The following is a 22290-nucleotide window of genomic DNA, read 5'->3' on the forward strand; positions in this document are numbered from 1 at the left end:
GTACGAGAACCAGATCAGCATTGCAGGCAACTGGACAACAAAGTTGATGCCAAGACCCAAGTTTACAGATGCCAGTGGTGACGTAAGAACATTTTGTTTTTAAATGCAAATTACTGAAAAATATGCAAAGGTAAAGGTTTGTCTACACTATCAAAAAAAGTTTGATGTACCCAAATATGGTAGTGATATACCTAAATATGGTAGTGATATGACATCATCATGTCCATATATGGGCACATCACATTTTTTGGTCACATCAAGTTTGATAGTGTAGACAGCAGTCGGAAATGTAAAGCTTTTAGGAAAGACCATTCCTTCATATCTTAACCGGACAATGTCCAAAATCTAGTGACCTTTGACGAATCATTTTGTATAGATATCAATTGAGGTAGTTTGAATGGTCCATACTTAAGTTGCTCTTTTCTTTTTTTCTTAGATCAAACTTCCTAAGGATAAATTCAACGTCCCTGAGGGATGGAGATGGGCTGGAGATTGGTTTGTGAGCCCAGAATTGAGGTACGATAGTGTCATAAATTAACAATGGGCTTATTTCATGTAGCTTGTAACTAATATTGCAGTTTGAAGGGAAAATATTTATTTTAATATATTTGAAATAACAAATTTGTTTTTTGACAAAAGTTCCAATTAACTTTTTATTAAATATGTTTGTATTATGGTATGAGTTTAATGTACGTTTTTATGGCTTGGTGTGTTGTCTGTAGGAAAAATATGGTGGTTATGACAATAAGTAGAAAAAGGAAAAAACGAAAGAAAAAAGAAAAGGAAAAAGACGGGAGTTCTGAATGGTTAGCCACATTCATTATAGTTGGCAAATGCATTGGAATTGCACGCTAGCTGGCTAATGATTGGTGCCAACATTGTCATAGACTAATCCATCATATTGGGGATTGTGATTAATTATTGCATATATTCACAATAATAATATTAAATACATAAATATCATGACTACAATGTAATGAGACAATTATAGATAGAACTTAAAGCTCAATCTACACTATCAAACTAGTTTGACTAAAAAAAAAGTGCGATGTGCCCAAATATGCTAGTGATATGCTCAAATATGGTGGTGATATGACATCATGTCCATATATGGGCACTTCACATTTTTTTTGCTTAACATAGAATATAAATGTCAAAAAAGAGAAACTAGAAAACAAATATCTTGTGAAGTGAATTTCTTAATCTTAATAGCATGTTGTAGAGCTGCTATGTATATCTAACAATAATATATTACACAGTTTAAAAGGTTTATTAAAAACAATACAATTTTGCTTTTTCGGTATTCATATACATAATATGTAGTACTGTAAGTTTACAGATTACTTCAAAATGTATGTATTTATTTTTGTAGTTGCTTATTTTACTTTATTTTATATGCTGAATTTATTTTTTTTTTGTAGCCTTTTGTATGATGCTGATGCTGGTCAAACTAAGTTTATGGAAGATGTGTTTGAATGTGAGGCTAGAAACATACCAGGAGGACAGTGGGGACCATCTACTGTGGCTTACACAGATGTGGTAAGTATGACTTAAGATTGCCAGAATAAGGATATATCATGGTGACATTAAGACATACTGTATATATATATAAACTGTATATCAATGTGAGACTTCTTTTGCCAGTTAGATAGAAATGAAAAATAAATCATTAGCTATAAATAAATGTGCTTTGTGTTTGTAGCGTGGAGATGCAGTAACTGGACGAGATGAAATAACCTGCCCTGAAGGCTGGTCTTGGGAGGATGACTGGTGTCTTGATGTCAACAGGGCAGTAGATGAGGAAGGATGGGAATATTGTGTTGAAGCAACTCTAGGAAACTACGGACCAGTTGAGAAGACTTACCATCTTTGTCGACGAAGACGATGGGCTCGTAACCGCTTTTTAAGTGCCGACCCAAAAGCTGTTGAGGTGAGTGTCCTTTGCTGACCTTTCCAAAAATTATTTGGAATAAACGACCAGTTTTTGTACAAAATGTACAAAACAAAATTTGTTTACTTTTTAAAATGCTCTATGAACTGTGGGCCAAAAATAAAAATCTCTCCTGAGAATTATTTGGGAAGTATTCTCAATGTACTTAGTATAAAGTACAAATTACATCAGAATAGGGCAAAACATCTGACCAATTACTTTAAATATACTTACTTTTTAAATTTCTCTTTTTATACAGGATGAGGTAATTGATACATTTCTTATGGTTTTTAGTCATTCATGTTTGTCATAGTGTGTGCACATATAAACTGTATTACATATTTCATTATGAAATTCCATTCAAAAATTACAATTTTCTGCGTAATTAGTAATTTTTAATTTAACTTAGTTTCAATAATTTTATTATAATAACAAAAAGTATACATTTTAAAGTTATTTTTAAAGCTTGACAGCATTTTTGTTTTCTCATAATTCATATCAAAGCAGCTTATATCTAGTATAACAATGACCTTTATTTATTGTAGAATAAAGTATAATATACAAATACTGTAAATAGGATTAGAGAAATAGCAAGATCCATTATACATTACATACCCCGTTCATTATGTCATTTTATTTTTTCTCACTCCAAGACGCTTATTATACGATTGGGCATAACAGATGTACGTACGTGATTAAAATTAGTCGTAGATTTATTTTAGAACATTTTTTTTTCTATCTAGAATTGATATTTCCTAAAATGTTCATTTATGTTATGTTTTAGTTTTCACATTTAAAAACTTTATTTTGAACTTTGAGGATGTAGATGCCTTGCTGCCAACACTAATATAAACAATCTGTTTATACACAGACTTCTTATTTATTTTTATGCAATTTATTAAATCATCCTTTTTGCTTGATACTTGATAGCTAGAGTTTCCTGGGAAAGGGTCCTCGGTCCTCTTTTAAAAAATACCAGAGAAGTTGTAAAGACCAACGGTCTAATGCTGACAATTAAAAATGTTACTAGAATTAAACTTATCACTTTGACGAGCAGCGCCACGTGCATGTACGTTAGAAAATGCGTACAGAAAAGGATTACGCCATTATGACCTGAAGATAAATGAATTTGAAATTTTTTTATGAACACTTTTGTTTTTCTATTTTTTAAACTTGTAATCTTCCAACAACATTATGTGAGTGTATAAATATTTTTATCAAAATGGGATCTTGATCAACAACTGTTTTTTGGTTTCATTTGGGTAATCAATCAATAATTTAACATTTTGACATTAAATGATGGAAAATATTTTGAAATAAAGTTTCATAAATTGGAAGAAATTATGATGCTAATATTTGGACATGGATAACCCTTCATTGTCATTCCTTACATTTTTTGTATGGTTTTATTTTAGGTTAATTTGAAAAACACTGTAGACCCGGATTAACTGAAATTTTACTAATTTAAATGAAATAAGATGTTCCCATTGATTTTTCCATATAGATATTTTAAATTGAGCATTTTCTTCACATCAATCTTGCACTTTCAGACATTTATCTTGTTGGTTTTAAGAACTACACTGCATGCATACATGGAGACCAGCCATTGATATTCTAAGCAATTTTATAATTTATCATTTCCATGAGTTTTAGAAATCACTTTTTCTCCATGTTTTCCATGATCAGAAAGATTCCATAAGATCTTTTGTGTGGCATGTCAGGACAAAGCACTTTAAATTTATCATTTAAAGTATTGACTGGATTTTTTACTGATTTTCTGGAAGGTTTGGGTGTTTTATCACTTTTCACTGACTTAGTTAATACAACTTTAACTAGTAAAAAGTATTAACATACTTATAGACTAGATACATAAGTAAGCGTAAGGTTTAAATGTACAGTAGACAGTAAATGTTACTGGGTTTTGAGAACATTTCATAAAACTAATTCTGGAATGTACTTTACTTATTGGTTAAATTTGAAATAAAGTAATCAAGTAATACAATAACAAGTTTAAATATTATGTTAGGCCAAGAAGAAGGCAGCATTAGGTGAAGGTTGGGAATATGCACCTCTTTTCAACATGAAGTTCCATGCCAGTGAACGCAAAATGGACATGTGCCGACGTCGTCGCTGGCATCGAAAGATGGTTGCTGAATCTCCAGGTGCCTCGGCAGTTTTTGCCATGGAAGGTTCTGCAGTATGTAACTTTTTCACTTTTTAATTCAGTTTATTTTAAAAAGACAGCCAAAACAATTTTCTACTGTTTAGTCTGCATGAACAGCTTGGTCTTAAAATCCATTAGGGACTTTATGTTGAACCCAGTAATCTCCAGGAATGTAATTCAATTGTTTATGATTTGATTGTTTTGTAATCATTTTTTTAGGATGACGATGATAAAGGCAAAAAAGATAAAGACAAAGAAGAAGAAAAGAGGCATTCAGCTCCTCGAATGTTTCTTACATTTGAAAGTAATTACAAATTTACTTGTTCATATTGCATATTTATTTATTTTGTAGAAATCAATTAAGAATATAGTTTATATATTTACATAATACATTTTAGCTCTGTGATGCAAAAGTACTTTTTTCTGTAATCGTGATCGTCATTGTTAGCCATTGACTCTATTATCCATGTTATACTTCATATTGGACACATTTTGTTGTTCTACTTTTAGAGTCAAATAAATATCAACTTCGAGCATACGTCTACCAAGCAAGAGACTTAGTTGCCTCAGACAGTGACAGTTATTCAGGTATATTTTGATCTCAATAAATAACTTAACGTTATAGTTTATAGTGTACTACACTACTGTTCTAGGTATTAGAAAACTTCATATTGTTAATACATGCTTCTTCTTTTGTATAGATCCATATGCATACGTGTCGTTCTCATCACGCAGTCAAAAGACAGAGGTTATAAAGACCACCCTCTGCCCAACCTGGGACCAAACCCTCATATTTGATGAGCTTGACATCTATGGTGATCCAAACTTGATTGCAGAAAACCCACCTGATATTGTTGTGGAGGTCTTTGATCATGATACCTTTGTAAGTGTAATTGAGATATTAAACAGTTAAAATGCTTTGAATTAACACATAACATATTAGTACTAATAATGAATTTGATGATTGTACCTTATATAAAGATAAAAATGAACAAACTCATATTGTAGTATGAACTAGTCATTTCCCTGCAAGTTTGTTGTGGTTGTAGTAGCTAGTGTTTTGCCTGAAAAAAAAGAGGCCATTAGAATTAAAATTGTGTTAATTTTGCTATATTTATTGTGTTTTGTCACTTTGCAGGGAAGCCCAGAATTCTTGGGTCGTGCTGTAACCAAGCCGATGGTGAAACTTGAGGGCTCCGATCCACGTGTTGCCAAGCTCTTCTGGTTGCCTTTGTACCATGGTGATGATTCTGCTGGCGAACTTCTCGTCTCCTTTGAACTTTTCTTGGTAAACAAACAAATTTCAAATTCTCATTTTGTTCTGTTGTTTGTTTTGTGTTGACACTGTATTGATATATTACTATATAAATAATATTAATTCTGTTACAATCTTATTTTGCTAATGTATTAGGCAGAGAATACTGATCTACCATTTATGCCCCCAATGCGAGGACAACTGTACTTGGTACCAAATGGTATTCGTCCCGTCATGCAACGTACAGGTGTTGAGATCCTTTCATGGGGTGTCCGAAACATGAAGAAGTTTCAGTTAGCTTCAGTAACTTCACCAAGTATCGAATTTGAAGTTGGTGGAAAGGTCATAGAGTCAAAGGTCATAAAGAATACAAAGAAGAATCCAAACTTTGACACACCACTTATGTTTTTGGAAGTGGTGAGTAAATGTATTAGTTTATATCTTACAAATATTCTGATTATTTTATGTCTCTCAAGTTGGATTTTGTGTAGCAGTTTTTGTTTTTTAAATAATGAAACATTTTTTGTAATTTAATTTAAAATTCTTGGATCCTAGAGCATCTATTTTCTCTCAATGAATAAACTTTCTTTTGAAATGGATAGATGTTGCCAAAAGAAGAACTATACACGCCTCCAATGAACCTCAAGATCCGTGATCATAGAGCATTTGGCCGCAAACCAATCGTTGGAATTCATGTTGTCAAGTCTCTACAGGAGTATAGATGCGACCCAACGCAGCAGGCAGAGATTACAGAACTACCAGACAATCCAGGTATAGCATCTATTTATAAATATCTGCTAGTCTAGCCATAGAAAAATTGAAAATAGTTAAAATTTGACATTACATATATAACTTGTAGTAGTATGTATAAATCTGCATGTGTACCACACAAGTAACATCTTTTATATTTAACAACATTTCACAGCTGTATACCTGTCAAAGAACTCTGTAAAAAGCATTAATTTGTACATTACATTACTTTCTACTATTTTAAATATATAGAATTTAGTTTAGATAACATTAATTTTCAATCTATTGCTTTCGAAGAATGCTCTCTGTTTCCTTGCATGTTTCAGAAACTCTTCATTTTTTAAATTGTTAGTCGTAATTGCATGGTGTATAGTAAAACAATATGGGTTGACATACTGTACATATTAAGATGTCTGAAATTAATAACTTTATTCTAAAATAAGTATTCCAAAAATATATCTATATAAAAATTGGAATTCACAAATGCTATTAGGCATTTCATATCTACAGTTGTATGTTTAATTACATAAAGTGTGTAAAATTGCAAAAATATTAATATATACCAGTTAAGGGGGTTAAGTTTCCAGCTTACCACAGACTATGGATAACATATAGGTCCTCTGTAGAGATGTATTGGTTATGAAATTAGTATGTGCATGCCCTGTATATACGAGTGAATTGTGGTCCAATATTATACCTTTATGAAATTGTCCAATATTGTTAGTAATATTTGTTCATATTTCATAGGACATAGATATTTGGTATTTAGTTGGTGAAAACTTGTTCTGATAGTTCTATAAGCTTGCATTAATTTCCAACTTGTCTTGTTTTTATTATCTCTAAAAACTTGTGGGATTCTTCGTTTTTTCCAAAAATTAATTAATTTATTTTCTAGCATTCAACTGTAAAGTGTACAGAAAGTATAAGAATGAGTAGTTTATTCATCCTTTTCATTGTAGCATTTACTACCATTGTAGTGTTGTTTTATTTTTGTTTTTCTATCGTTATTTTTCGTTTTATCAAGATCCAGAGATGGTAGCGATGGCTTATAATGCTGAAGAACTATTAGGAAAAGGAATTGAGAGAATTCAAAGAAAAATAAGTGACTCAGGTTAGCGATTTCAGCGGACAGCACCCTCTATTGTTTTTTCATCCATCGATTTCCATTCATAATGCTTTTTTTCCTGTCATTGGCTTTCTTATTACTGTCATCTACTGCAGAATGTCATTTTTTCCATTTCTAATAATGTTTGAATTTAAATGAAGAATTTCAGTGGCAATTTCTTCCTTTTTAAATAAGGTGGACCTAGACAGGCCTGCCTGTCTTGTATGTACCAACATAGGGAATCATATGGTTCTTCAATTGATAGCTTATCATTCAAGTGTTTAAAACACAGAGTGATCATATAGGTTTTTATGTTTTGTCTGGGAAACATTTATAATTATGTATTATTAATCATTAATATGTCATAGTATAAATTAATATATTCATTGGAATAGAACAATAGGATCAGTATATCAGAAGATGGCTAAAGTGCAGCACAAACTTTGTTAAAACAATTGTTCCTTTAGTTTAGCTTATTATATCCTTTAATGGCAACATTATTATGCCAACATTATTTTTGTCTGATCTACAGTGGGTATTCTATTGAGGTACACAATCTGTAAAAGATAGACCATTCCTTGCACCAACCATGAACCTATAAAAGGTCCTTGCACCAACTGTTCACATGCTATTTTAAAGCTCTGTCTACACTATCAAACTAGTTTGACAAAAAAAGTGTGATGTGCCCAAATATGGTAGTGATATTCCCAAATATGGCATGATATCATGATGTCTATATATGGGCACATACAATTTGTTTTGTCACATAAAGTTTGATAGTGTAGACAGAGCCTAAGACAAATCTTTCAAGATGCATGTAGGGTTCACACTGAAGAAGCATGGAACTTATTATTTTACCAGGAATATTATTGTGTATCATCAGTAACTTAATTTTGCTTTGACAGGGAATTTTAAATATGATTATATTGCATTAATGGTTTGAATGTACTTTTTTTAAAATACTATAAAATTATATTTTTATTGCTTTATTGAAACTACTCGTTTGGGAGAGATACATAATGTTTGTAAATTAAGGTAAATATTATGATCAAGTATATACTTTGTGTGACACTTTTTAGATTTATGCACATCCAAACTATCTAACATTATAACCCTTTTTGAAGTAATATTTTCTTTATGTATTTTACTATAAAAATCCTTTAACAATCTTTCTGTTTGGTAGACAATGAATTGCATATTATATTTTGTTGGTTATTGTAGACAAGTAGATTGATAGTTCCACACAGAACATGAAGTGACATCTTTAATAGTTTATAGTGCAGTTTGCACAACCTAAAGTTTGCAGTGCAGTTTGCAGTGCAGTTTGCTCATCTTACATCTCTGTCTCATTTGCATATTATATATAATTTCATTTCCCAGTTAAACCTTTACTATTTTTATTTCAAATCAACATTCTCACCATGTCATACAATACAATCCTAACAATTTTATATTCAAATGTATTTACACACACTCAAGAATCATTGTTTTTTTCATACACACCAGAAATGCATCCTTGGACTATTTTATTAAAAGAAAAATAAAGTATGAATTTATTTGATAAAATCGGGAATGCACAATAATAATGTCACCTTATAAGCGTAATTTAAGTGGAATATATTGGTGTTTTTTAAAGTTTTAAATAACACAATTGGAAACTTTTATATAAATTATGAAATTTGACATAACAGTGATTTTTTTTTCTAGTACCTTAGCATTAACTCTTTTTACTTTTCTTATGATATTTATTATTTATTTATAATTTCTTATTTATTTCTTATGCATGTGATAACACAGGAGCAAGAAAGATAATGAGGTATCATCTGTATAAATTCCATACAATGATTTTGTTTGTAACTTAACTTACTATTTTTGTGCAGATGAGTTACCTGTTGCTGTACCCCCAGGTCAATCGCCATCTGCCGTTGGTACTCCTGGAAGCGAAGTAAGCGCCAAGGAAACGGACCATGTCATTGAGATGCCTGAAGAAACTCCGCAAGATGACACCGCAAGTACAACATCTGCTGAAAAGAAAAAGAAGGTGAACACATAAATAAACATTTTAAACATTTAATCAATAAAATTATATCCTAAATAAATGTATACATTAAGTTATTATTATTTTTTTTTTGTGGACAAAAGTTTTTATTTTGAAAAGACTGACCGAACTTTTTGCTTTTTATAATAAAAAACAGTTTAACTTAGTTGCATTTGGACGAAAACATTTTAAGAATTTAAAGGTTTGTTATCTGTAAGAATCTGGTTGAATGTGTTTGGTATAGGTAGTACCACATTTTGTGTACACTTTCGTGGAGAATTTTTCATTCATTCAACATGTATGCGTCACTAGAATGTTGTAGAATGTTTTTTGAAAAGAAGAACATGGTTTTACTTAACACCACATCCCAGTAAACTCACCACACAGTAGTAAACCTCGGAAGTAGTCCCTCTGATCAGGGAAGAGAATTTCACTCTTCTCTGCTCTGATTTTAAATTTAAATCAGCTTTGATAAAGTAGTAATATACTGTAGTATACAACACCAACACTTCTTTGATTTGATATTTATGTATGATTTTAGGCAAATCCTAGTACACCATTGAACTTAACAATATTCTAGGGTCAGGATTATTATGAAATACAACAAAAGAATTCACCAGTTTGGCTTTACTTCATGTTCCCCGTTAATTGAATTTTAAATACCGATAGGGTTAGACATTACAACCAATGACTTCAGTTTCATAATAGGCAATTTATTTTAATTTTGCACTTTTTAATTTAGAAACTGGTTTTGGAAGAGAGGATAATTATTTGACATGGTACCATTTTAAATCATATTTATATGTTTTAATGATTTTTGGGAAGGTAGTTAAATTAGAATTAAGTGCCTAACATATGATTTTCCACACTTATTCATTCACACAAATAGCATGGAATTTACCACAAAACTTTAATATTCATTTTTACACAATATTGTTCTGCTTGTTGCGATGATCTGTTGTTTGGTGTAGTGTATTTTTAAACTGTTATGAGCACTGATTCTTTTAATTTTATTTTTTTCTTTCAAATTTCAGTCAATTTCTATATTTTATTTATATATTATGTATTAGTAGTCTGGTTTGGTAGTAAATTATACAACATGTAATATTGCATGCCATGTTATGTGTATTTAAATGTAAACAATAAATTTGAATTTATTTGGTATTCCCTTTCTACCTACCTACATAGGGTGTAACAAATATTTTGGACATTGAATTTACTTAGTTTTAATTACTAGTAAACTAAATAGTAAAAGCAATGAGATACTTCCCCTGAATGTAGTGGTTGTTGCATGAAACCTTTATACCTTTGTTGCCCTAGTTTCTAAAGATCTTGGTGCCTTTATAGGAGAAAATACAAAATAGCTTTGCTATTTACTTTGTTATGTTACTTTGGGTATTTTGTTTTCTGCATGATATTGTGATAAAATAAAACAATTAAAAAAAATGTTTTCCTTCCTGTTCTGCTGCAAACCTTATGACAGGGTCACAAGAAGCGAAAAGATCTCCTTTCTTCGGTAAATTACTTGGAATTGTGTTTTATTTTAGTTTGCTGCTCTTAAATGTAATGCTTTTTGTGCAAAATTCAATTCAACATACAACATGCACAATAACATACACAAATTTACAGGAGTAATAAAATCTAAAAAAAATTATTATAATAAGTACAGGTTTGTAAACTAAGTGTGTTTTTTTTTACAGAAGGTTTTATTTTATTGCTTTAAATAAATTGTATAAATAAATTATAAAGGTAATTTTTTAATATAGGGGAAACAAGTTGCTGTTGAATCAGTCCCTCTACAGGTATCTTAATTCTTCCACTTCCGCTATAGATGCTACTAAGTTTTTTTTTATAATCTTTAAAATATTCATTATTTTTAGCTTACCTGCTTCAATTTAGATAAATACAAGATTGCTTATGTAACAAAAATGATGATGATGCTGAAAGTGAGAGATAACATAAGATGTTTTGAATAAGTTGTGATATTTTATTTGCTCTATATTATTCATCCAGTAAAGCTCTGTCCACACTATCAAATTAGTTTGACAACAATACCATTAATAGAGGATCTTGTAAGAAATATGGTAGTGATATGACATCATCATGCCCATATATGGGTACATGACATTTTGTTGTCACATAAAATTTGATAGTGTAGACAGGGCTTAATAGTACTATTAGTGCATTAAGTGTAAAGCTACATTTGTGCATTTCATTGATATGGATGAGAATCCAAAGATTTATTGCAAATAATTTTAACTTCATATTTAATTTTAGTCTACTTTTCTAATTCATTTTCGTTGCTGTAGTGTAGATTGTAGATAATAAAATTGTTTAGAACATACTTTATATTTTAAGTCTGCAAAATCACGAACATTTACTTTAGAAAATCCAGGTATTACTGTTCATCACGTTTTTTTGTGACAAAGGGTCACATGTACCGTGTGAAACAAAACATGTTGACCATGTGGTCGGAAAATGTGTAATTCCGTATTTATTTTTGTCGGAAGTTTAAGCAAAGTTTAAGAAGTAAAATCTCTTAATTGTGGTTTGTGTGGTTAAAAACAGAAATTCTGAACTTCCTTTGAATAAAAAAAAATTATGCTTTTTTTAATTTTGAAAAAAAAATTGACAAAACATTTGTATTTATTTAAATAGTTTGCTAGTTGCAAATTCCAATACATTTTCAGCATTTTTATTATTCAAATTGTATAATGTATTTTATATTTTTTGCAATATTCATTTTATTCATTGCAAACTAAAATACTCTAATGTACTAATTGATAATCATTTATGATTATGCTTTTATTATTTTATAGGTAATTACTAATTTAGCCAGCAAATTAACCAATCAAAATCACTGTTAATAAACCCTTTGATACTTTGTAGGATGTATTGGAGGAGGAGATTGATTGGTGGTCCAAGTACTATGGATCAATTGGAGACAAAGAAAAATGTGGTAGCTATTTGGAGAAGGGGTATGATACAATTAAGGTAGGAAACAAGAAATAATATACTATTTACTGATGACTCTTGTAATGGGTATGGGGTGAGAATTATCTGTGAAGAAAGAAATAAGATAATTATATACACTTGTAATATGTGTAGTGTACAAATTTTATTTATATATAATTTAATTTTAATATCATGGAACTTTTTATTCCAGATATTTGACTGTCCCCTTGAGAAGGTTGAACCTTTTGACAATTTCACTGATTTCTGCAACACATACGACCTGACACGTGGCAAGACCAAAGAAGATGAGGAATCCAGCGGTGTTGGTGAATTCAAGGTATTAATACTACATTAATAATAATAATACTACACTATTACATTTATACTACTGTTTCACAATTCACAAACAAAAGTCATCACAAACTATACTTAAATGAGAGACCAATGACAACTTTTTCAGTGGTTTGTCATGACAAAGCATACTTTGTAAATATTTTGAAATTTGTTTTTCTAATTTTTATTGACTGTAAATTTGACTGCAATTTACTGCACATCTCATTGCCTCTGATATAAAAGAGATATAATAAAGTTCAGTTCAGACAGATATCATTTGTGGTACCGTCATTAAAACATTTATACCAATATTTAAGAAGTAATGTTTTATTTGTGTATTTGTAGGGTCTGTTCCGTGTCTACCCATTGCCTCCAGACCTCAAGGCTCCCCTACCACCTAAGCAGTTCAAATCTCTACCAAGCAGCGCACCAATGGATTGTATTGTTCGCGTTTACGTCATCAGAGCAATTGACCTTCAACCTCAAGATCCTTCAGGACTTGTAAGTATACAGATATATAGAGAAAGTCAAAGGGCCATGATCGCACTGGACTTAAGTCGCTGGTTATGTTTACCAAGAAAGAGTTAACAAAGACCAATGGTCTGGCATGCCCAGTAGGCATTAAAACTAACCATGCTGGCTAAAAAGTCCAAATGTGTGACTGGTTGCTTCATACAAAGTAACTGAAGATATTGAGAATCATGTTGTTTAGTCAATATTCTGGTATATATTATCTATTATATGTAATAGCAAGAAAGTTATTGTAACTTGTGTATTTGATTTCAATACTTATAAAAGTTTATTTTGCTTACAGGCTGATCCCTACTTAAAAGTATCCTTAGGGAAGACCAAGATAAAAGAAAATGATTCGTACATTCCCAACACATTGAATCCAATGTTTGGAAGGTAAGTTCCACATAAATGTATTTAATTATTTTACTTTTCTATCCATTCATTTCATTCATTATATTTTGTGATACAGTCACATACTGTGTCCCTTTCTAGTGTTTCTTTGTGCTGCCAATTAATGTTTCAACCAATAATGGTTCATCAGAAAGCCCAGTTTCTAGTTTTATTCTTATTTATGTACTCATCCAATTTCACCTAGTGCTGCCAATTAAAGTTTCAACCAATAATGGTTCATCAGAAAGCCCAGTTTCTAGTTTTATTATTATTTATGTACTCATCCAATTTCACCTTTTTAATACGTACTATACATTTTCTATTCTTTCATATTTCATTGTTCTTTTTATTTCATTTATAAGCATTTATTCATTATTTTCTTTCAGAATGTTTGAAATCAAGGCCTCCATTCCTGTAGTGAAAGACTTAAAGATTGGCGTAATGGACTACGATTTCCTTAGCAGTGATGACGTTATTGGTGAAACCATCATTGATCTTGAGAATCGAGTCCTCACTAAATACCGTGCTACTTGTGGTTTACAAGCCACCTATAATACGTAGGTTAAAGCTCTGTCTACACTATCAAACTAGTTTGATGTGCCCAAATATGGTAGTGATATGCTTAAATATGGTAGTGATATGACATCATCATGTCCATATATGTGCACATTTGTTTTGGCACATAAAGTTTAATAGTGTAGACAGAGCTTTACAGCAATCATCTTTTCACATCGCCTCACAAAATCCCAGAGTAAATTGGTGATTAATTATACTTCTGTGTAAAACATTGTCCTAAATGGAATTTTAATGAAATAAGACAATAACCATATTGAATATAATGATGTATGTCATGTATAATACCACTAAAATTACGAGTGCGAATCAGTATCGTAAGGCATTTAATGAAAATGCAGACCGTCTTAAAATTATGTGACAGGTTTCAGAACGGTAATCAACACTTAAAGTACTTATATACCTACTACACAGTTGTATTTAAATGAGGCAATATTTTACATAATAAAATGATGTATGTATTTACAATTGTAGATCTGGACCAAATGTATGGAGAGATGCAGTTACCCCAACACAGGTTCTACAAAAGTACTGCAAGAGTAACAGTCTGCCTGACCCAGTCTATTATGGCGCCAGTAAGCTCTGCTTTGATGGCAAAATGTACAACCTCCAAGATTTTGGTAAGTACAAAAATTCCTGGAGGTTTAAAGCTCTGTCTACACTATCAAACTTTATGTGACAAAAAAAATGTGATGTGCCCATATATGGACATAATGATGTCATGTTACTACCATATTTGGGCACATCACTACCATATTTGGGCACATCATACTTTTTTTGTCAAACTAGTTTGATAGTGTAGACAGAGCTTTAGGTATTCCTAGATTTGCAGATTGAGGATCACACAGACATAATGCAACCTATCAAACTTCTGAAATTGGCAGTAATGATTCAATGCTAACCTTTTACCAATACCTGTTGGGTCAACCATTGGGTCAAATATGGGTTGGTCTCTATTGCGTGATGGTAAAGATTATTGCACTCACATCACCAATTCCCAATGTTGATAATAGTCTAGTCTATGTAGGTTATTACACATATACTGATCACAGGGGAACATTTCTAATATAGATTAGCATTTACAGCCAATCTATCACCATTCAATATCCCACAGCTTTGAATAGCCTTGCTTTGGGATGGTAAGCTTTTACCTAAGCCCACGAGAAATCCTTGGTTTTATTTCAATTTGCCATATATCATGGGCGCACACGTCGGTCAATCAAGTAATAAGGCTGATAATTGCCCCGATTAAACCAGGCTTTAGATACGTCTGTTAGCGATCATATATTTATCGTCTGGTCATTCAAGTTGGTCAAGTATAGGTCAGTGTAAGGACAAGCATGGTCCTAATTTACTACATAACTTTTTTACTTTCTGTTTTGTAGAGGCTAATAAAATCCATAATGAACATGAAGGACCAGCTGAGGAGAGATTGGCCCTGTATGCACTCCGCATGTTACCATTAGTCCAGGAGCACATTGAAACACGCCCTCTATACAGTCCGATGTTGCCGAACATTGAGCAGGGTAAACTCCAGATGTGGGTAGATGTATTCCCAATCCATCTTGGATTCCCAAGTACACCTTTCGATGTGCAAGTTAGACAGCCAAAGTCGTAAGTGAATTTAATTAATAAACGCTCCTTTTTGGAGTAGTGCCTATCGCAATAAAGTTCTGAAGACAAATGAATAAAAATTGACTAATTTTTTGCATTAACTCGGTACTTAACTCCACCTGCATATTATTAGTAATTATATTTTTTCCTCAGATATGAACTTCGTTGCATTATCTGGAACACAAAAGACGTCAAACTAGATGAAACTTCAATCACCGGTGAAAGAATGAGTGATATTTACATTAAAGGGTAAGATTTACAGACGAATAGGATTTAGAAGATGATAAGTATGATTAGCGCGCTGATTAACTACAGATTAATAAAGCATTAAGTGAGATTATCTTAAGGAAACCACGACCACATGTTCTTACTCACGCTGCCTCTACAGGCATCGTGTAATTTAAAACTTGCTTGTTGTTGTACAAAGCTAAATTTAATATTTTGAAGTTAAATGTATTGATAGAATTAGCTGTCTGGGTTTGATTTGCGCTGGAGTGATTGTCAGGTTACAGTGGCACGAGGTCACTATTGCTTTCTTTTGGGTTTAATCGATAAATTGTCTTATCTTTTGATTTTAAACAATAAAACATTACATAATAGAAAAAGATAATCAGATTTTATTTTAAATATAGATTGACATCCAAAAATAATGATTATCAGATAACAATAATATGCCTTTTTTAACGATAATAAAACCTGGAGAAAAGTGAAATATTGGGAAAATTTATAATTGGCATTTATAGTAAACAATGTATATGCCATGCACAGTTTTTTTCCATAAAAATCCAAAACAATCAGAAGAAGTTGCACCTTTGACTCAAAATTTCAGGAACCTCCAGCGATTATTGGTAGCCACTTAGGTCCGGACTTAGTTTGTTTCACTCAAAATAACTGCTATGTTCTGAATTCACACACTAAAGTACATGTAATATCAGTAAAATCATAGAAAGGCACGGTTATATATTCATCTGTTCTGTTAGTATTTGATCAGAGGAAGGAGAGCTTGTAGCATTTGAGTTCAAAAGTTTACGCAGGTAATGTTAAAAATACCGGTTAAAAAATATGTTTTTGATTTGCCTCGAATGACATCATACACATGTCTTTTGACGAACACCATCAACTAATTTCCCCTCCTTTTTCGTGATGGATCACGGACAGCTTTAGCAGTATAATCACAGCAATGTGTGAACTCTTCTTGTGGTTTTAATTTCGTCCCCAACTGTCTTTACTGATCAAACTATATGGTTAAGGATTTACTGTACTTGTAACATTAATGGATAGGATTTGGCATGAACTAAATTTGGTTTTGAATGTGTGCAAAAAAAAAGTAGTTCATGTTATTAATATGCTTTCAATTTTGCAAATGTTAATAGTACAGTGATAATATTTTTAAAGCACCCATATCCACTAGGAAGTGCTCAAGGCTCTATAAGGCCAAACAAAAAAATAAATGTAAAAAAATACACCAACTCTAAAATATTTTTTCTTCCTGTCATCCATGTAAGTATACTAAGATGCTATTAGTAAAATAGGGGATTTTCCCTACAAATTTTGTTTAAAATGTTATCAAGTATACCGACATCACATTTCTTTAGTGGGTAATCTATAAAGTTTACAGAAAAGGGCTTTTTATCATAATATTCACATTTGTGAACAATATTTTTTTTTTGACAGATGGCTTGCTGGCCAAGATGAAAAGGTTCAGACCGATGTCCATTACCGATCATTGAATGGTGAGGGTAACTTCAACTGGAGATTTGTCTTCAAGTTTGACTACATCCCACCAGAACAAGTTATGGTCATTCAAAAGAAGGTACCAAATATATTTAATTTTTCCTTTCCTTGCTATATTATTTATAGTTTTGGTGGTTTCTAGGTCTATGACCGATGACCCATCAATGTGTAGGTCCTAATCCTTCGGTCATCATAAGTAGAAAGCTCTATATATATAGTGTTCATCATATTTGTAAAATAAACATGGGATTATTTTTTTAAGGATCATTTCTGGAGCCTTGACAAGACTGAGGTGCGAGTACCACCAACACTTATCCTACAGATCTGGGATAATGACAAGTTCTCGCCTGATGACTTTTTAGGTAAGTTTGATTCTTTCTATAACTAAACTAACCACATTCTCTAAGTAAATAAAACTGTTTATAATAACGCTTGCTGGTGGATCATGAAACCTAACCTAACAATATATAACTACCGCAATGATGAAATAAAATGTAAAATCAATTTACAATACTTAAAAACATATGCGAGTTAGTCAGACAATTTTCTGAGAAAAGATATCGGTTTTCATTCACGTGGGAGTATCCAATTACAAGGGTAATCCCGACCACAGCCATTTGAACCCAAATGTAATACATCATGAAAGGAAGGTAAAAAGCTAATTATGTGGGTGGGACACAGTTAGTTTTTAATCCCTTGTTTTACTATCAATTTTAATGTCAACTCATAGAATGTCTGTTGACTTTATGATTTGAGTATTTTGATGTTTTTACATTTTTAACAAAAATAAGACATGTTGATATAAAGTTTGTGGTACACCACGTATATTTAGTTCTGAAAAGAACTGTTGGAGTGGGAGAAACAGTTCTGTTAAAAACTAAAATATGTGGTGTACCACAAACTGTATACCAACATTTGATTTTGCCATGTGTTGCATTTATATTATACATGTTGTTTATGTATAAATCCAAAGGCAAATTACTGGAAAAATGACAATGATGTAGGTATCAGTGGCTAGATCTTAATGGAGATACAAAATAAAATAAGCACTGAAAAAATGACAATGCTGTGGGTATCAGTGGCTTGATCTTAGTGGAGATACAAAATAAAATAAGCACTGAAAAAATGACAATGCTGTGGGTATCAGTGGCTGGATCTTAGTGGAGATATACAATAAACAAAACGATAAAGCCATAAAAATTAGCAGAGCTTTCGGGCAACACATTTAATATAGGTTTTCTGTAAATGAAAACTGACTTTTCTTTTATAAATTTAAAGAATCCTATTTTTTTCCTACTTATTTTCAATCGTCAATATCCCTTATTTTTTTTTCATTGTTTCATCAACTATGTCAATGAAATGAGTATGCTAAAGTATTAGGGTCTAGGGTCCATGTCCTTGGCGCCATTTATGTCATAAGGCGTTTACCCTAATTTTACTAAGCTTATTGACGCCATTGCTTAGTTTTCAGCAGCTGTACTTTGCTAAGCCCTCTACTCACCATCCCTATGGTCCTCAAAGGTCAGTCTCGGGCCAGTCCTTATGACCTAATGATTGTGACGCGAGAATTAAAACCAATTAAATTATCATTTTGGTCAATTTCCTTTTTGAAATATGATACGTGAGGTAGCCGCTATTTATTCCTAGCAACCTCTTCCTAACTATTAATATTCCTATTCCAAGTTAAACCTTTAATATTGCTATATCATTTTGTTGTATCATTTTGTTTTAAATTAATTTATTTTCGTAAATTCAGAGTGATTGGTAAAGTTTACTCAAAATATGGTTTGCTGCCCTCTTTGATTGGCAGTGGTTTCAAAATTAAAAAGTATGACTTTTTGCCAATAATTACAAACCTATGATTTCTTTTTTTTTTCTATAAAATTAGTTTTAATTTCAAATTTTCTGGATTTGTTTTGTGTTATCATGCAATAGTTCATTTCTCAAATTTGTATTTATATATCATTTAAATTTCTTACTTTCATATAACTGTCATCATTTGTAAATTTTACAAAAATTAGATTTTCAAATTTTATTTCATTTTATTATTTCAATTTTGTCTGGCTTTATTTTGTGTTAAAATGCAAGAGTCAAATAAAGTTTATTCTCAAATTTGATACTGTTCATTTATATATTTCTCAACAGTTGCAAATTCTAAATATATATTTTGTTATATAATACTAATAGTGATGACCTCCACATGATACTACATTAGTATTCAACATATTGCCAACTGGGAAGAAATTGACAAAGATAATTTAAGATCCGCGGAAATTCAAAAGAGCTTTCCAAAAGGAAATGCTTTAATTCAATTTACTCCTCGCTAAGGTTTACTGGATAAGAAGCCTATTCCGTGGCTCCAGTCTTTATCCCCGGTCTGATCTCAAATGTGTTCACCGTCATGCGTTACACGTTTCACATATCAAGCATCATGTTCACCGGATGAATGTCTGAAATTTGTAAATTTTACTGGTAACAGATAATGGTCAGTTGTGACCTTATATTGCTTTGAGAATAAAATAGGCCGGTTCAACAAGTCATAACAAATGCTACAAGCTAGTTGAAGATATTAGATGATATTATTGACAATGATGAGTTAAGAGTGAAGCTTGCAGTGTTCCTATGGGACTTACCTTCTTTCCTTCATGTATCCATCACTCATCATCATAATTTCTTTTACTTTGATCCTGTGCACTTCAGTTGAACCTAGCGATTACATTTCTTCTGAAAGCAAAGCGTATCTGTTTTCTTATGTTTCTGTGATTTTTTGACAGTGTAAACATGTTCTTTAGATTCAATTTGTGTCCCCGTTTGTCAATTTAATTTTTAATAATAATTGAACCTTACATTTTTGTTTTCTTGCATATAAACTCGCCTGACAGTTCCTTCAAGCTTATTATATTTGATTTATTCATTTATATATAATATATATTTAAGTAAAAATTCTATTTTAAAACTAAATACTATAATTGCAACATGTCTAAACTATTATACAATGTCTGTCTATACCATAATATAAAAATAAAAGAATTAAATTGGTATTTAATCTATTCTAAATTGTGGATAGTGGATTTACTATTTATAGTAATGTTCAAAATATATTTTTTAGCAGGTGCTGTAGACCAAGTCTACAGTCATAATTGATTCGCAATTGAACTTTCGAACCTAAAATTGAATGTTTTACCTTGTTTTTTGTTTGTTTTGTACTATATTTAACTTAAAGATGTATTGTCCCTTTGACTAATTCCAAAAAAATAAAAAATAACAGATTTCGAAAAAAGGTGGGTCATTTTGAAGTATCATAATAGTTATTAACTATCACCAAAAATTTGTCAAAAAAAAAATCATTTAACTGAAATACAGACGTTTTTTTGTTAAAAAAATAACTCTGACTTCCAGTCAAAGTTTTCGATCAAAACATACCCCATAATGAAACGCGCTTGTTTGGCTACTCTGTATGCATAATCATAAAACTTCCTCACGATCTGTGTGAAAATACCTTCTCAATCGTGACGAGTTGTAAACAATCCTAATTAGCATATGCATAATGCGTACTCGTGGTTTGAAATCTTTGTTTACTTTCGCTCGCGACGATTTTCCAGACGAAATGTAATCAAACTAATTTACCTGTTAATTACGTAAACTTGTTGCTTTTGGCTCGAATTTTCGACTTAAAGTGAATAACTTTAATATTACTTTGATATGGCCAATTTAAATTTAGAATATTTTTACCTTCATTTTTTTGTGTTTCAAGGGACAATACATCTTTAAAATGAAATGAATGATACCACTTCACATTGCATAGCAAAACATGAATATCATGGCATCAACACAGTTGTTTTATGTGCTGTATACCTCGGCTGCTGGTGTGTATACACCCCAGATTTTTCCTAATCTTGTCAAAGGGGTAAATAGTCGAAAGCAGTATGTGGGCTAATTTAGGTTGTAAAGAGCAATAAAATTTACCATACTGATATCTACAATAAATTATATCTCAATGTATTATTGTAATTTAATTAATTTGTTTAATTTCAGGTACACTTGAACTAAACCTGAATGGAATGCCTTCACCATCAAAGAAATCATCAAAATGCACTCTGGAAAAGTTGCCAGAAAACAAAGCTGGTGTGGAGGTCACCAGCGTGTCTCTCTTTGAGCAGAAACGACTCAACGGATGGTGGCCTTGTATCAGTGAGGAAACTGGAACACGAGAGTTAACTGTATGTCTACCTTGTTGTATTTGTATGTAATACTGAAAACACAAATTTATTTGAAAAAATGTACAATTTTTAAATACTCTTTCCTCACAAGACAAATTTGTGTAATCTAACAATTTTAAAATTTTATTTCAACTACATCCAACAGCACAAAATCGCCAATTATAGGATAATATTTAGATGTAAATATATACAAACACAGAAAAATACAAAATGTTTTAAATGTCACTAAAAATTAACATAATGATGTAAATGCTTCAAACACTTGTACTTATTATATAGTGTTACATTACCTTTATTTGTTGTTATTGTTTGTATTATTATATATAAAACCTGAGGGAGGTCTTGGGTTTATTGCTCAACAGATTTTAAATGAATAAATTGGTAACAGATTGGAAACTTATACTGTTGGAGGACATGAGAACTAAATAAAATCACTTCCGGCTATCAATATAAAGGGAATTACCTTTATGCTTGTGGGTATGGAGTTAAAATTCCAGATGGGGAAAGGATATACACCGGGAAAGGCAATTGGAAAAACATGTTGGGAAAAAAAAGTTACAATAGAAACTGATTAAAAGATAACAGAATTATGATCAATCTTTAAGACAATTTGAAATGTCGGAAGCATAATTAAAATAGCATAAATGTATAATAGATAACACAAATAATTATTAGAAAATTAATTGTATTCAATGAGAGGCCTCTGTTGTTATAGG

General features: G+C 31.3%; 1 protein-coding gene across 12 annotated transcripts in view; it reads left to right on the top strand.

Moving 5' to 3' along the window:
* The window catches only part of LOC144838464 (myoferlin-like), a 66000-nt gene that overhangs the window by 22454 nt on the left and 21256 nt on the right, over positions 1-22290 (top strand). For 3 of the 12 annotated variants that reach the window (XM_078693837.1, XM_078693846.1, XM_078693843.1), the window contains 26 exons: positions 2-82; positions 437-516; positions 1422-1539; positions 1703-1936; positions 3957-4127; positions 4314-4398; positions 4605-4682; positions 4796-4977; positions 5233-5382; positions 5506-5766; positions 5952-6120; positions 7124-7210; positions 9085-9245; positions 9400-9444; positions 10726-10758; positions 12132-12236; positions 12409-12534; positions 12876-13031; positions 13345-13436; positions 13820-13990; positions 14481-14626; positions 15392-15620; positions 15774-15869; positions 17295-17433; positions 17617-17716; positions 21390-21574. In XM_078693837.1, coding sequence (XP_078549963.1) covers positions 2-82; positions 437-516; positions 1422-1539; positions 1703-1936; positions 3957-4127; positions 4314-4398; positions 4605-4682; positions 4796-4977; positions 5233-5382; positions 5506-5766; positions 5952-6120; positions 7124-7210; positions 9085-9245; positions 9400-9444; positions 10726-10758; positions 12132-12236; positions 12409-12534; positions 12876-13031; positions 13345-13436; positions 13820-13990; positions 14481-14626; positions 15392-15620; positions 15774-15869; positions 17295-17433; positions 17617-17716; positions 21390-21574 — 3480 coding nt within the window. Of the gene's footprint in view, position 1; positions 83-436; positions 517-1421; positions 1540-1702; positions 1937-3956; positions 4128-4313; positions 4399-4604; positions 4683-4795; positions 4978-5232; positions 5383-5505; positions 5767-5951; positions 6121-7123; positions 7211-9084; positions 9246-9399; positions 9445-10725; positions 10759-11008; positions 11045-12131; positions 12237-12408; positions 12535-12875; positions 13032-13344; positions 13437-13819; positions 13991-14480; positions 14627-15391; positions 15621-15773; positions 15870-17294; positions 17434-17616; positions 17717-21389; positions 21575-22290 lie in introns of all 12 variants that reach the window. The other 9 variants (XM_078693841.1, XM_078693839.1, XM_078693838.1 and 6 more) reach the window with 9 other exon arrangements.

This window comes from Antedon bifida, chromosome 3, assembly GCF_963402885.1.
Source record: "Antedon bifida chromosome 3, ecAntBifi1.1, whole genome shotgun sequence".
NCBI lineage: Eukaryota > Metazoa > Echinodermata > Crinoidea > Comatulida > Antedonidae > Antedon > Antedon bifida.